Source organism: Cariama cristata, unplaced genomic scaffold (assembly GCF_000690535.1).
Source record: "Cariama cristata isolate BGI_N322 unplaced genomic scaffold, ASM69053v1 scaffold9838, whole genome shotgun sequence".
In the NCBI taxonomy this organism is placed as follows: Eukaryota; Metazoa; Chordata; class Aves; order Cariamiformes; family Cariamidae; genus Cariama; species Cariama cristata.
In genome coordinates, this window is record NW_009630654.1 from 15,463 (window position 1) to 32,313 (window position 16,851).

The window sequence follows — 16,851 nt, forward strand, 5'->3', positions numbered from 1 at the left end:
CGCTGCTTTGAAACAGCTGTAGGACAGCAGCTGAAGACTTCTCCCTATCAGCTCTCATGCCAAAAAGGAGAAGCAGTAGCTGTCCTGCATTTTGGAATTCCAGCATATTTCATTTTGTACCATTCAAGGTAAAAGTCAAATGCCTAAATTAATGATACAGGATTAATTACATTAGGTGCTAAGGATTTTAGATACCAGGAAGCCTACTGATAACAAGTTTTATTTTTTTCCCCAAATGAACTCTGAGTAACTTTATATTTCAGCAGCCAAAAGTTAATCATAACAACTTACCAGTACACAAAACAGTAACAGTGTTGAGGGAGAAAAAGCAACAGCTACACTTGTAGATGTTCCTTTTCTTTTTGCTGCAACATACTGAAAAAAAAAAAAAAGGTACTTTATGACTACAACGCTATGTTTCAAGGAAATAGAATGGAAGGGTTTATCAGTTAGTTACAATAAAAGGGTACCCAAAGTATTAGAATTTATGCTTGCTATTAGGTCTTCCTAGTTATAGATGAATGTTACAAGTTTCTCAGGGAGGAGGGAGAAAAAAACCACATGCCATATATTTAAGAAGATGTCTGCTGGAGAATGTAACCTGTTTAAATTTCCTGTTAAGGCCTTCTCCTGCATTTAACTAATTGTTTCCTCTTTCCTTCCTATAAAGCAATGTTTTATATTTCCTGTGAAGTTAAAAGGAAAACGCACGTTCCATTTCACAAGTTTTAATACCTGTGAGGATGAAGCGCAGGAGGAGTTATTTGTAGCAATTAATATACTTGGTGAATACAGCCTTCCATTCTGTGTAGTGTACATGAAAAAAATTTGTTTTAAGAATGTACTATTCTAGAAAGTTTAAACACTGAAAATTTCAGCTCCTGTGACCAAACTGCTAGATCAGAACGTCGCTCATTTCTGCCTTCAACAGCGGGCAGCACCAGGCGTTTCACACAGTGTCAGAAGACTACAGGGTAAGATCTGTCCTTCTGCCATCTGCATCAGAGCTTTCCCTTCATCCCTCAAAGTTAAAATTTGACCAAACCCTCTGATACATGAGGTTAACTAATACTCTCAAAATGCTTTAGCATGAACTATTCTAACTTAAAATATCCCTAAGTCCTTTTCTGAATTTTACAGATGTCTTTGCCCAAGTCATGTCCAAGAAACTTTGAATGTCCTCAACTCTTATTTCTATGGTGTATTTGACTGACTGAGTTACACAGAATTTTTTCTGCTTAAAAAGCAGATAAAGCAGTGTTTAAGTATGAATAGAGCTGTGAATCATTTCAGGATGACCTTAGGAAGTTATTAGGATTTGAATGAGTTCTCATTAACTTTCTATGAACATTAAAAAAAACCCAGAAAACATAGACACTTATATATACATACTCTAGGGAATATAAAAAAGTGAAAGAACATAAACAATGTTAATGTACAAAATATTTAGAAGGATTTATCAGCACAGGCAGGAAGACACTGTTTTCTATTTACTTACATAATATCAACCTAGCTTTTCACCACCCAGCAAATAACAAAATTCACTTTTTTTTGTTGCTTCCCCTATACGTCTCAGCAATCCTTTCTCACAGTGGGAGTAAGGACAAATAAAGTAAAGGTAATGTCCCCTTAATAAAAATTTGTATGCAGAAATCTCCTCCATACCAATTCTGATATTTAAACTAGAAACTTCTTTAAAGGACAAACCCTAAGAACACATTTTGCCTCTACAGCAAAACATTGTGTTTGGGTTTTTCTGTGTTTATCTTAGAGCTAGAGAGAAACCTTCCGGAAGTAGCTCTCAAAGATAAACTTACATTTGTATATACGTATATAAAGGGAAACAATATACCTTATCTCATTTTCCTCTTGACAGTCATGACACTGTGTAGTTTCATCACTTTCTGGTCTGGATTTGGGATGTGTTTTCTAGGAAGAAAATGCATTAAATGTAAATATTCTAAAGCTTTCTTTAACAACACCCTAAACTATTGTTGTATGTTTCAGTTTGCTTCAGATTTTCAGTATTAAAGTAATCTTGCAAAATGTAGGCCAAATCTTGTCCTCTAACATAGATCTGCTACTAGTATAATTTTACTATCAAAGCCTTTGTATTGTAGGCAGAGGCACAAGGGGCAAAAGCAAAAGAATCCTCTTCTCAGGATACAATAGGAGAACTGGGAAATTGGGGGAATGCCATGTTTTTCATTTCCAGTTAGACAGCTATCATGCTGATAAGACAGGATTTGCACTTTGGTGGTGGAATTCAAGAATTTGACAACACAGATTTACATTTGCATGTCACACAGTTCAGTGAAGATCAAAAGAGATGTCTCTTGCTTTCAAATGCAGAATGGTTCCATTCTTCCCACCTCCCCATGGCTACAAAATGCAGTATCACTACGTAAACAATTAAATGTAATATTTCTTACCTTCCAGTATACGGCTCCCAAAATAAAGCCAATAAGAAGAGACAGCAGTGACGTCAGTGCTATGCTGACCCCTTGCAGGCTGGAGCTGCTAATGAAGCCAAGTGCCTCTTCTGTAATTACAGATGTTCTCATTAGTGAAGACAGATTTATAGCAGAAAACTATCTTCAGGGCAACACTATTAGCAAGAGCACTTTTATGCACCACCTAAATAACAGCATCTTAAATAGCAGAACAGATACTTCAAAGTGCCGTGTACACGAGGTGCACTTCAAACAAAATCTCACAGGAAATTTTTGACCACAAGGATGCTCCTCCCATTTCTGAAACAGCTGTCTTGAATAGTTCCCACACTAATTATCTTTTTTTCATTTGTAGGGCATTTTCTCTTCCTCATACTTCAAAGTTTTGGGTTTATCAATTTTTAAAGGTCTTATTTTGTAACGCAAAGTAATTCTTTGGAAGACAATATATCTGTCACTTCATGCATTTGCTTAAGTTCCGTAAGACACACCCCACTGACTGCAGATAGACATTTGCTTTGCCACTAATGAATGACCAACATGAGGCCTCTCAAGGAAGGTTAATTTAACAAAATAAGCCTGACTTAACTTCTAATGTCTGTCTGGAAAGGTCCCACTGACTGCAGGAAGATCAAACCCTTGTACCTCGAAGTCTAGCTGGGTGTTATTTTGTTGTAACCATTTCTTGATAGATTTTTACATTTCATATGGAAGACCCCCAATCCTAGTGTTTTATGTACACAAACAATTCCATTCCCCTCACAGGGAGCTGTGCGCATGCTGAGACTCAAACGTGGCCCTCCAGTTATTTAATCAAGAGCAGGATGTGAAAAGTCCTACAGAGTCATCCTGGGATCCACCTTATGAAATGCAAAGCGAGCCACAGGAGACTGCTAGTTTAGGCACCATCCACCCAGTTTTGGTTCATTTCAAGATTTGGTGTCTGCAGCTGGAATGGTGGGTGTATTGTCAGACTACAGGAAAAAAACCACTCTGTAAGCACTGGAAAAGTGTAAGTGATTAGATACAGAAATGAAAATGGACCGATAGCACTAGAAATCTGTGTGACTCATGCAAACAGCAAATGTCTAAGCACGTACGGTATGATATACTGAGTCAAGCAATGTGCATTTAGTACATTATTAAACAGCTTCTAAGAAAACACTTTAGAAAGGAGCATTCTCATAACTAACTAGCAACTCATTTTCAACTCTCTGAGATTGGTTGACACTTTGTAAGTTTTTACACAAATGTTCTTTTTATCTCTGAAATTCAGCTGTGTTTTCTAGAGTCACGGTTGACAGAACTAAAAAGTAAGAAAACAAAACCTCTTTATCTTATATATTCATATACTACATATATCTCTCTCTGTATCTCATACACTGTTTACAAACTCTAGGTTCTGACTATAGGGGCTTGAATGTTACTTACATCTGGTAGATTCGGCACACTAAAAGGAAACATCAGTCAAGTAGAATCGATGCTAGCTTACCATGAAAGAAATCTGTCTACAAAGGAGAAGGGAAAGATAGCAGACAAAGTTCTACAGAGGTGAGCATCAGCTGAAAAAGAGAGGCTATCAATTAATCTGCCTCTGTCTGCTCAGACACTACAACCAAGAGCAGAAATTAACTGGAGTGGCATATCTTTTCTCAAACTGTCCATCCCAGGTAAGCAGAGAGGACGTTTTCTTGCAGAACTGAACTTCAAGAAATCTGGACAAACTCAAGTGTGGTAGAGCCACCCTGAACATGCCAAAAAAAAAATTCCTGTTATTATTTTATCTGAATTGTATTCTCAGAAGAAAATTCCTATATTGCTCTTGTGCTCTAGCCAAGAAGGCAGCAACTCTGATTTGCCTAATACCATTAGCCATTCTTCCCAGTGACAGACTGCGGAGTTATACAACTGAATTATGTAAAGCCTATGGGGATGGTCATGTTTTCTGGATACTGCCCTGCAAACTTCAGAAAAGATGGAAAAGAGAAATAAAAATCAAAGGAAAAACTCCTCAGGTCATATAAAGCATAATTTATTTGATAACATGTTATGGTAGAGCGTATAATCTCAAAAATCCTGTGCCTACTCTGCAATGTTGGGCAGCATGTCATGGCAAGCGTGCTGTTTTTTACATAACTTCTAGAGAAATGTTCTGTATGCAGGGTGATCAGTGGTAGTTTAACACCCTCATTTTTACCATTATTTTTCATAGACTTGAGAGCTCCCTTTACACTGAGGTATCTAAAAGTGGAAAAATCAGATTTCTGAGAAGATATCTCCAATGCAGATGCCTTCTTCAGCATCTATGGAAAACTGAAAGGAATTAATAATTAGCTTTCCACGTGGGGACCTGCAACCCAGGGACAGAGCCTAAATACAGTCAAATTGTGACACCGTCCTCAGCCTACCTTTTAAAAATGACAACAGATTTTTTTTCATAACCTGATAGTATATGAGTTCATTTGAAAGTTAAGTAACCCATAACTATTTCAAAAAGCAAACAACAACAGATTATTTAATTTCACTTTCAAATCCAGAATAAAATCTCTTGAAAGATCTGGAGAGAATGAAATGAGTCATGGCAGGTTTCTTCATGTGCCTTTTATTTATAGTAACATGTAAAACAGAACAGGTTGGAGAATTTTCAGTCTGGAGAATCTCTCGGGGACCTGTGTCCTTATGAAGAAAAGGGAGATAAGGAAAGCAAGCTGGTTGTCAATAGGTTTTTATTCCTTCCATAGGGACTTGGTCCTCTGTTAGAAACTTTAGAACTCTACACAGAAAGATTCCCACTCCCAGCAGTTGTAAAGGCAGAGTAGGAGAAGGAATAGGAGGAACCAGGTGTATCGGTAATTTTGTGAACTCTCTGGGCAATGCCAGAGGAACTGCTGGCTTTGCAGATTGTGTATTATTGACTTAAAACAGACTCTATCCAGCAAGGGGCAAAAGGGCAGTGGAAGCAGGCCAGCAACTCCCAGAGCTCTCACTCTGCACCTTGCGGAAGATTCCCTAAGGAAGTGAGCTCATCTGATCTGGCTTCATCTATAGTCTTCATGGACACACTGGGTGTTAAGCTGTGAACAAAATGTATTTACATTAAAAGCCACTCAGCTACACAATGAAGTCATTGAGCCGCTCTCCACCTCGAGCCACGTGTGTAGGTTTAGCAACCGCTTATGATTCAAAGCACTGGCTTGATTTTTTTGCCGTATGTGTCTCAAAGGAATTTTCAGTTTACCTCTGCTCAGCTCCAACACGATTACCACAAGATCTTATCTATAAAAATGCAGAGCAGCTCTCACCTGTTCATTAGGGTTTTCCATTAACTATAAAGTTGGAACAAAGGAACAAAGGCACAGAAGGCAACACCAATTGCATTAAGCCATGGGGGAACATTTTTTAATTGTTGTGCAATTATTGAATTAAACTATGATATTTTTTGCTTAATTATAAAAGGAGACCTTCTTCCTAAAAACAGCTATAAGGATCTCTGTGTTTACATGTTGAGCTGTTCAGTGCTGAATAATAAAGCTAAATTATTGTGAGGAAATTACAGGCAAAAATGGAAGAAAGCAACACAACTTTCCATGAAAATATAAATAATACCGTGGAACTCAATTGAGTGAGAAGCATTAGTAATAGCTAGTAAGTTCATCCCTTAATCAGAGCAACATGAGATTCATCTGATGGGAAGAAAAAATGCTTCTATTTATTGTTTGGTTCAGCCACCAAAAGAAGAGATGAGGACTCCAGACCTCTTATCCTGACACTCGTTCTTTACGTAGGAACTGCCTCATCTGAGTTCTCTTGACTATGCATGGTATAATGATTCAGAGAAATCCCAGTGAGACTGGGATTTAAAGAGTTAATTGGAATGTAAATTGGACTACAGTCATGTAACACAAAGAAAAGAAAACAAACCAGCCTAAATAAACTGAAGGTGGTAGTAGTGGCGTTTTGAAAATTTTATGGGGGAAAAGATGGAGTGGGAACATGCCACAGATCTACATTTAATATTACAAGGATGAAAACAGCACTATTGCCATTCAAAAAATTTAGAACAGGACAATTGTTCCATTTTACACTTAGCTGGGGAAAGACCTTTGGTGTAGATTTAGTCAAGATTCTACTCTGTTATAGTAGTTTCATTTTATTGTCGTGTAATAACAATGAAGTAATGAAGTAAGACTCTTTCAACAAATGCAGCAACAACATAAACCCCCGTAATTTAGCTAATTTATATTATATACAATTTCTATGATAATTATTTCACAAATTATTTTGTTAGATGATGCACTTCAGGTTTGTCTAACTTGAATTTAGAATTAAGAGCAGTTCAAGTCATCTGACTATACAGACTTTATTAATAGATTCAAAATTTATTCCTAATCTGGAGGGGTTCTTTTGCAAACAGTGAACACTTCTAAATGGTCTAGAAACTATTAATTTTAAATTGCACAATTTGAAACTGTTTAAATTATTAAAGTAACTATTGCAGTAGTTTGTGTCTGGAGATGCTTTTTTCAGGTTTCCTCTCTTCTCCAAATGTTTTCCTTTTTGAAATTTGAATCTAATGGTGCTGTTCTGAGAACAGTACTGAAGCCAGCAGACAGGGTCCCTCTGTGCTGGGGAGTCTTCACATGGGAAGTAATAAGGTTTATTCATTGTTGCTCCTTCTGAGAAGGTAGGGATTAAGTAAAAAAGAAAACTTACTCAGCAATAAAGCCAAGACAAAACTAAAATCAGTACTGAAGACTATTTTCAGGGAGTAAGACAGAGATGCCAATAAAGATGCCACAGGTCCCTCCCTGCATAAAACTCCAAACAAATAACTAAAGCGTAACCAGTCTGCATCCAGTGTCCAAGTTAATGTAATTTAATCTGATTACGAGTTCAAACTGTCCCCAGCACCAGACATGCAGTCCTCATGTCATTTCTACAGAAGGCTGTTAACTGATATCCAATTTTCCAATAAATTGCTTAAGAGAATGATAATCAGTTAAAACACACCTGTACAGCATATGGTCAGCCAAGCAACTTCTTTGACTTACTGCATTATTTTAATTAGGCTTTTTCCCTACTTGATTATCAGTTCCAGTTATAAAACAAGATTAATCAACCTGCTTCTGTACTCCCCTCCACAGTACAGATACAGGTGCCCGACATCCCTCCTGTTACTGTACTGGGTCAAACGCCTTTCCTCTGAACTGCTCCTGTAATCTATCTGTCTTTCTTTTGGCTCCTTGATCCATTCCCATCGCTTCAGGCCACAGCTGAATATTCTTCCTCTAGCAGTGACAGCAAAAACTATCTCATGTTCAGACCTGAGAGAGACAGGTATGCGCTCTTTAGCCCCCTCCTGGTGCCTCATAATTGCCCCTGGGCTCATCAGGTTATTTGCAGCCAGCTCCATGACCTCTTGGTGAGGAATTTATGGCAGTGAGATTTCTCCTTTCCAGAGAGGCAGGCTGGCAGCCAGGAGTCGAAGGTGGTTTTTGTTCCAACCCTCTACTCAGAGGGGAAGGATGACTTAAGACCTTCTCTTAATTAGAAAGCAATCAGGAAGGGCTTCAAATCTGACAGCAGCTGTGAGCCAGCTAAGAGGTAGCATGCATGGTGATAAAAACCCGGAGGATAACTAGATTACACATTTCCAAGAGGAGGAGCATGAGAAGAAACTCAGTCTTCATAATAGCTGCCCCATTGTCAGGAGCTACTGTCTTGCCCACCAGGCTACATCAGGCTGCCTCCTTGCCCATGTTTTCTTACGCACGAGGAGTGCCAGCCACACACTTCATCGTCACACATTTAGATAGCATGGACGCTTGTGAAGTGAAAGGGGGAAATTGTAAAAGAGAGAGACGTTGTCATCCTGATGCGTTCAGGAAACAGGGAAACAACATCATGTTTAAGCTTTAATCACCATTGCAGGAACCCCTAAGGAAAATCACCTTCTTTTGTTCACATAGAAATTCCAGAGAGAATTCACCTTGTTGTACATGATGTCACTAAAAGCCCCTGAAACTTCACTGTTTCTCTTCACCTCAGATTCCTACACCCCTTCTGACCTTGTGATGGGTAATGTTGAGGCTCTTACAGCAACAATTCCGGGCTCTCCTATCTGTCAGTGACCAGTCATGTAATACACCGATCAAGACAGACGAGAAACACGGAGATGGCCCTGCCAGAGCGAAGATGACAGCCTGCCAAAAGTTGTCCTTGACCTCAACCAAGAGCACGCTGACTGTGGAGCTGGCCCCACTGCGACTACAGCAAGCAAACACGGGGACTCTTTCAGGTTTGGTGTCAAGCTTGGGAATGACAGTACTCTCAAAATGCAATGTACAAGCAACCTCTTTGTCCATGTGCGTACCTGGGTTCAATTTAGGAGAGCTATTCTGTTTGTTTGGAGCAACTTCCTTTTCTGAGAGTTAAAACGAGGTGTCTGGGACAGCCAAGTTTGCTGAGGCCATATGACTAGCGAGACCTCACGACAGCCAAAACGAAGAGACCTGCCCTCTCCAAATTGCAGAGAGCTGTCACATCGTTGTAACTGGATAGCATCTCTAAATTTTGATTAGATAAGCTCATTGCATTTTGGTATGACAGCTGAGAAACACATGGTACACCATCAGGCACAAGTAACTTCCCATTAATTTGCACAATTAATGACATTCTTTTCCTCTGAGCTCTCGTAACAACCAGCTACCAGAACAAAATGGAGACACATATATTAATTCAATCACTTGTACTTACTGTTACTGCTAGTGTTACTGCCAATGCTGTCATTCCTAAGGGAGCTGGCAGCAACAGGAGGAAACAAAAATGTTTTTGTGACAGCGACTCTGGAATCTAAATAGAAAATGAGTGTGTCAGCATTATGTAACTTAAAATACAGTTCCCTCTATATAAGATGATGGGCTATAGGGCTACTCTGATGTGGCTATAGGGCTGTTTGAAAAATCTGGCTACAGGGCTGTTTGTAAAGTGGATTAAGCCAAGAAAGGCAGTCTTATTAAGAGGCAGACGTGTCTACACGCTGAGCTGTTGCTGAATAGCTACTCTGGAAAAGCAATTGCTTTAAACGAGTTCTTAGGTTATGGCACTGATCTACTTCTAGATACTACTGGTGTAACTCTGCAACTGGATACGTTGCCCTAATTAAAAAGCTAATAGCTGTCACTAGAGAAAGTAAAAGAAAAGAGAGTACAAAACCTCCATTTACTGGAAGGATGAGAATGAACTGAAGGAGCCTGACTTGAGCTTGTAAACAGGGCCCTTTTTGGGAAGGGTGGGGTGAATATGGAGGTGACTTGAGGCTGCTGCAATTTACAACTTGTCCTAGCTTCCTATCCTCTCAGTAGTGCAATCTTAGGCTCCTTTACTGCCTTATGAAAATTAAACAGAGCATTAACAGAAGATAAGAAGAACAATGTAAAAAGACAGTCCAGGAAATATTTGGGATGAAAAGAAACACAGTGGAGTTTTGTGAGGTTATTTGGATTACATTAAGGAAAGATATCACTAGGAACGATGGCACTAGTTTTATTGCCAGATAGAACTCAGAACAGAAATGCAAGCTTTGGTGTTGGTAGTAATTCTAACTGGCAGTAAAAAGGAGACATGGAGGTACAGCATCAGATCCTTAGCATCTCTGAAATCAAAGGAAAATCACCCATTTATAGCTACTTAGATTCTGTTCCCCAAAATGAGAGCCATCTTACCATTCTCTGGTGTTTCTACTGTTGAAGGTAGAATGCAGTCATTCTTATCCAATGTGTCTGCAAACTCCTTGTATACCTCAATGGTACTATTAAAGTGCCTAAAAAAATCCTCAGGAATGAAGTGACCTTCTTCATAAAGGTGACCATTATCTTTTACAAAATCCTAGGGTAAAATATAGAATTCAGCTTAAAAGAAGGTCAAGACACATGTTCATTTCAGCACCTCAACAGATGATAAAAATATCCAAAGATGACACAAAATAGTTTAAATTTTTAACATGCAGAAGACCAAATTTGCTGTATACAATCTTCATAAAACATGCAAGCCCTCTGATCTGAGGATTTCAAACTAGCTTTGCAAATAGAAATAAATTATTAATCCAGTGTTGTAAAATTGCCAAGGAATGAAAGGCAGTCTCCTATCCTACGCTGACTTTTTTTTTTTATTTCCCTCATTAAAAAAAAATTTACCTTGATTTCACATTACTTTGCAATGTTCCACACGATCCTTTAAATCTGAACACAGGAACACAACACAATTATAGCTATTGTCATAAGACTACAGGGAACAGAATACAATAGCTGGGATACACTACTGCACAGAAGCAGGCTGAGATCCCTGATAATGTACCTAAAAATAAGAGCAGGACTACAAACAAGGAAGCCCAATCATTCTGAGGTCTAACAGACAAGTGTGTTATGCCAGACAACAACAAGATTGAGGTCCATGTTAAGATCATTGATGGTTATCTTCTTTTTGCCTTTTTACGTGACTCTGGCTTTCATAACAACTGTTTCTTATGCCAGCAGGTTGAATTTGGCCTGGGGTTAATCTTCACTCCCAAGAAGGAGGACAGTGGTAAAAACATGGGTTAAATATGTACTAAGGAAAACTTCCTTGTTTTGGCTCCGAAATTATTTCATGTTTAATGCCGAAAGTACTAGACATCAGATCATTCTGCCCTGAGGAAATCAATACCTAGTTGTTTCTCTGAATTACAGGATATTTACCTCTTCATTCTACAAAATAAAATTCCTTTTCCCCAACCACATCCCAGCTGAGTGCCTTGAATCATTAAGACAAGAATAGGGAAAAAAAAAAAAAGATATCCATTGAAGATTGGACAGAATTCAGTTTGAAATGGAAAGGTAGGAAAGGTCTAAATACTCTCAGCAATATAATGCCAATATATGACAAGGTTACAAGGTTATGCCACTCTAAATGAGATTGAGTGGTTTAGTCCATTTGATTCATTCTGGATGTTAAAAAGCTGCAATTACAACAGCTAAGGACTTGACAAAAATAAACGTATATGGAAGATGAAATCCTTTCCCTAAAGAACATAATGGATTTTGCCCATTTTGTTCAGTGGGACAAAACCTTCAACTACAGAACTTATTTTTAATTACTGATAAACTGGTTAGAGCTGGGTAAGGGATTAGAAAGTTAATTTTTTTTCTCCATCATTTTCACACAAGAGAATCAGATGTCTCTTGAGTGAGACTCCTGGAATCCTTCCAGTTGCTGTTGGAATCCAGAAATGCATGGAAAAGGGCTGATATCCTCTAGTCTTTGCTGTGTCTTTGTATAAAAAAAGTTCATTAAACCATGGTGAAGCTTTCAAAGCTTCACACACTGTGATAAATACTATAAGTATATTAATAGCTTCAATCACATCAGCTTTAAATTTACATTAGGATCACTAGCAAAATGAATAATTTAAGCTGGATGAACAAGGAAGATTTCTGCCAGTTTCAACCAGACCAGAATGAATTATCTTAAAGATGATGGTTACATTTTTGACTTCTTAAATAACTGTATACAGGTCATTGTACACACTATAATTCCTTGTAAAGCCATTTTACCTTGAAACTGGAGATAATGACTAGTCAACGTTAGCACAGTGTCCTCAATGCATTTCTAAACAAAGCAGGATTTCAGACGCACAGGAATAGAAACGAGAACAAATCTAATGAAGCTTTGGACATTTTTAAACTATTACCAAGTACTGTGCAACAGAAAATTCAGATTGAAAAATCCAGCATAAAAGTAGAAACTCTGTATAAGATTACCTTATTTTTATCAAAAGCTAGGCATGCCATAAGATCATTAATTATCCTTGTGAGATTATTGATGATTGAATAGTTGCTTAAGACATCAGACATATCTGAAATATCTGAAAATTTCTGCAGAAGAGTATGTAGACTCTTTGAAAATTCAGGCACCATCAAATGCAACCAACAGTGATTAGGCTGTCAGGGGACAAAAAGAGAAACAGAGGTGTAGATTAAATATCAGACTTTTGCAAAAACTGGTTAAGCAGCTCAACGTGCAAAAGTAGATTAGACTGTTCTTTCCAATTTAAATGATCTTGAAAGTCTAAATTAAAATTCGTCTTCTTTAGCGTGGCCAACTTTCTCTTCAGTCCTTTTGGTAAAATTTCTATTCTCACTGATACTGACATATTTATTACGTCTGTTAAATACCATCTCTTCATTAAATTTTTAATGAATGCTAAGCATAAGTCCATTGAGAATTTGAGCCTTGGGACATACTACTATGAACCCCAGTCCATGCTTTCATTAACCTATTTATTTTTTTTTAAAATAACTACTGCTTCAACAATTTTCTCCAGACTTTCTTTAAACCAGTCTCAGTTTTCATTTTATTATTGTTACCCTACACAACCCAGTTAAGCCCAAAGATCTTCGATTTAGATCTCTTTTGAGGAAGGTTTCTGTAAACATTTTGCATGACATCCATGTGTGCTTTTATTCACCTTTAAACTAGTTAGCTTAGTTAACTTGTTCCCTTCAGTTTTTTCACTAAATGCCATTCCTGAGAACAATTTCTAGATCTAAAAGTCTTTCTTCTCCTGAGTTTTCACCGACAAAAGGGTTCTGCACAGCTTGTCGTGGTATCTGCGACATCTATGCCAATGGAATAGAGTTCAAATCCTTTCACTAACACCTATGCAATTAGTTTGCAGATAAAGTTTGTACAGCTGTTTATGTGACTGAAACCCGGTAATTCATCTTGGTGCCTTAGAGAAAGTCATTAACTTCTTTTACTTAGATTTACATAACAGTAGTCAAGTAAATAAAAAAGCCACCAGCCCAGGAAAAACCTTAACTCAGTATGGTCAGCAAAAATACAGGTAATGCACTAGTCACACTGCAACAAGTACCTGGAAATCCCCTCCCAATAAATGCTGTATTTTTAATGGTAAATGTTATGAGAATTTATTCCATATGTGAAGCTATTTTTTCAATGGTTGAAAATGTCTCAGCATCATTAAAGCCTGCCAGATACAAAGATCCTGGCCCAGCAATCCCTAAGTACTCTCAGTATCACTAAACCAGTTTCCAATTGCTGCCCAGCAGACGGGCAGCATCAACTGAATCCATCCACTCCACCTGCTGCAACGCACAGCAAATGTTTGGTGACGTATTCGCTTCTAGACTTGATCTCCTTTTACTCAATTTCTGCAATAAACCTGCATACAGATTCTTTATTCAAAAAAATTTATCCCCTACTATTAATATCCTCACTCGGCAACAAATTACGTTCTCGGTGACACAGGGGTTGTTCTGCCTTGATGTGTAAATGTTTTTGATGAGGAAAAACACACTTCATGTTTTTGAAGACTAACCAGATTATTAGGCTTCTAGGCTTAAAGCATCAAATGTAAATACACTGTTCAGCTCCATCTGACTTTCCACTTTTGTGTACAACTCTCTCACACACTGATACCAAGTGGCAAGTCAGTATTATCACCTTCTGTAATTATCTCAACAAGGACTTAAAAAAAGAATGAAACAAAATGTGAAACGGATGGCGTGTGGCTTGATTCTGCTTCCCCTTTTTCCTTCAAGCACAACAATGGGAGGGGAGAGGCAGAAGCAAATAATCGGAGGACACTTTTTGAAACTCACTCTTGTCCAAGCAGCAGCAGGTGTTGTGCCGTGTCCTGTTGCCCTCACCAGACAGACAACGCGTTTTCCTCTGGTTTGGTTTAGGAACAGGGAAGCACGGAAGTTCTGTGTGCGTGAACTGCAAACCTGGAAACCCTTTTCCTCTGAGGTTTCGTGGGTGTGCATTCCCCTCTGGCAGGGACTAGCGAAAGCTTGCCACTTCTCCTAGCGAGCATTTGGCGACTCCGGCAGGGAGTCTATTTTGTTGCTCCTGCGGTTTAGCATGTGCGTGGGAGTCTCCTCTGACTGAACCGTTCTGACCTACAAAGCTGTATTTCATGAGAGCTTGAAGTTTTCTTTTCAGTAGTATCAAGCTGTGCAATCGCTTGCTATCTCAACACCTACCAAACACAGGGATGAAACCGTCGAAATTGAGAAATGTGACGTTGTTGGCAAGGAGAAATGGAGGTTTAACTCTGCTTTTTTGTGTAAACTTTGACCAAGATTTACATTCTAGGGCAACTGCAAACCTGGCTTCCCTTGTACTTCCAGGTAGTCCTCATTTAGCTTCTTCATTCTACACTTACCTAAAAGTTTGAAGTTCATCTCCTTTTCTGAGTTCAGCCCTTGCTGCTGTCATCTTTGCCTTTTAACCTTCAGGTCAGACTGCACAGTTCACTCTATTCGAGACTACTTTTAAAGCCACTCAGATGCCGTGAGCTAGTGCATAATGCAACAACTCTTCTGTTTAATGGATCGGGTCAGTCTGTTCCTGTTACATGCACTACACTGCCTTCCCATCTGCTTTGCACTCACCCTGCCTTTCTCCCTTTAGTCATCTACATTTGAGACTTGCTACCTTGGGTACACTTCCCACTTTACGCACACACCGAAGATTGAAATCTATTGAAAAAAATTGCAGTGCATCGTTCCAATCCTTTCAGAGCTGAACAAAGGGCATTCACCTTATGCAAAGCCGTGGGTTTCCCAGCTTGCAGGGACCTTGCAGAACCCAGAGCAAAACCTACTTATTCAGCCAGCCTTTGCTGCGGTATGCGTAACACAACCTGAAATCCCCAGAGAGGAATTTGGCAAAGTGGGATGTGAATACCACTGAATATTTCCTCCTGCGAAGGCATGTGGCCAAGAGCTGCACCTTCCATCACCATGACTGAAAGTGGTGTACGAGCAAAGGGAATATGGAAATCCTGGCTCCAAACTTCTCTTCTTCCTATTTATTTCTTGGCCGCTCATCGTAAATGTAAACCGGATCTAAGTTTCTGGATATGATGCAGCAAGATGACATGGCATTTAAACTATAGAAAAGAAACTGCGTACTGGCAGCCAAAACTGAACCACGGAGCAAAGCAAGAGTTAAGCAGTGAGAACGACCAGGACTCATCGCTCAAGGAGGCTCCCTGGCCTTCTTCATCCAAAGTGCCACCCTCCCCAGGAGCGCAGCGGAGGGAACAGCCCCCATCCAGCCCAGCTCTCGCCCATCAGCTGCCGCGCTCATCCCGGAGGCTGGGGAGCAGCGCTCGGGCTGCGGCTGTCCTCCACAGACCTCAGTCTCATCACATCAGGCACTAAAATTACTGAATTTCAAAAAGCACCACTGCCAGAGGATAATGGCAGCCAGTGTTACTTTCTTTTTCTCTGGATATTGGCTGTTTTCAGAAATGGAAATTTTTCCATTAGTTTTACATTGTATAGCATCTAGTACCCAATTTCCATAGCATTTGTTCTGCAGAGTTTTTCTGTCTAAGGAATCAAGTTTAAACTGGGTTTTCTAAAGTACTCTAAGTTTTAGTAAAAGCCTTGAGTTTCCAACAAAACTCATAAGAACACTGTCGGATCTGCCATAATACCTCGTGACCTCACAGCTCAGTGCCCTTCACTATCCCATAGCTTCCTTTTCCTCCAGCCATCTTCTTGTTATTCAGGACTGAGAGAATGTTGCTTCTGGCATCGTTCTCCAACATCATTAGGCAATATTGCTAGATTTGCTACAATGTTGTAGGACAGGATGCATTTTTATATGTGTTTCACACACAAATCGGATTTTCATAATGAAAACTTTGTAGAGACACAAAACCAGCTTCTTATATCTCCCAGATGATTTTCAACTACTGATGTATGGGTACAATGATTCATTCTTAACACAGGCACAATATTGTTCAGTTTAACTGACAAACTAGTCCTTTTCTTAGTTTTTTTCTTTCCTTAAAACAATCTAGTACAGTATAGCATTCAGCGTAATTTCTACTTTCATCTTGTTTCCTTCTCTCCTTTTTCCTGCGGTGTATACAACAATCAAGAGAGCATTTTCAATGCATCATTCTAAAAATACTTTTTTTTTAAATTAAGTAAAAACATCGAAAATATTTAGTAGAATAAGCAACAAGATAATATGAAAAAATTTTTAATACAAAATGTTATAAAATTTTAAAGAAGGTAGATGATGCTTTTTTGAAAGTATCACTATGTGTTAACTGTAGGATTATATAGAAAGAACAATACAAAGTATATTTGAATTAAATAATGTCCTCATTTTCTACCAGTTTGTTTAGTTACTGATGCTAGGATTTGCTGAACTTGGGGTTCTCTTTATTGGCTACTCAGTATTTGTTGTGCTTTAATGGCATTTCCACTGGCTAAAATGAGAAGGACACTCTACAGTATATTCCAAAGCACAATTAGAAGGAAGCTACTTCTTTAAGAAAGCAACAATTTTCAATTTACATGATGAAATAATACCG

At 38.7% G+C, this 16,851-nt stretch overlaps 1 protein-coding gene across 1 annotated transcript in view; it reads right to left on the reverse strand.

Annotated features, from left to right (window-relative positions):
• Nucleotides 1–335: 335 nt before the first annotated feature.
• KITLG (KIT ligand) overlaps nucleotides 336–16,851 on the reverse strand; it is a 35,246-nt gene continuing 18,730 nt past the window's right edge. Inside the window, exons 6-11 of the mRNA XM_009705633.1 lie at nucleotides 12,251–12,430; nucleotides 10,178–10,340; nucleotides 9,210–9,305; nucleotides 2,433–2,542; nucleotides 1,853–1,929; nucleotides 336–375 (exon numbers count right to left, since the gene is read on the reverse strand). Of these exons, the coding sequence (XP_009703935.1) occupies nucleotides 336–375; nucleotides 1,853–1,929; nucleotides 2,433–2,542; nucleotides 9,210–9,305; nucleotides 10,178–10,340; nucleotides 12,251–12,430 (666 nt within the window). The remainder of the gene's footprint in view (nucleotides 376–1,852; nucleotides 1,930–2,432; nucleotides 2,543–9,209; nucleotides 9,306–10,177; nucleotides 10,341–12,250; nucleotides 12,431–16,851) is intronic.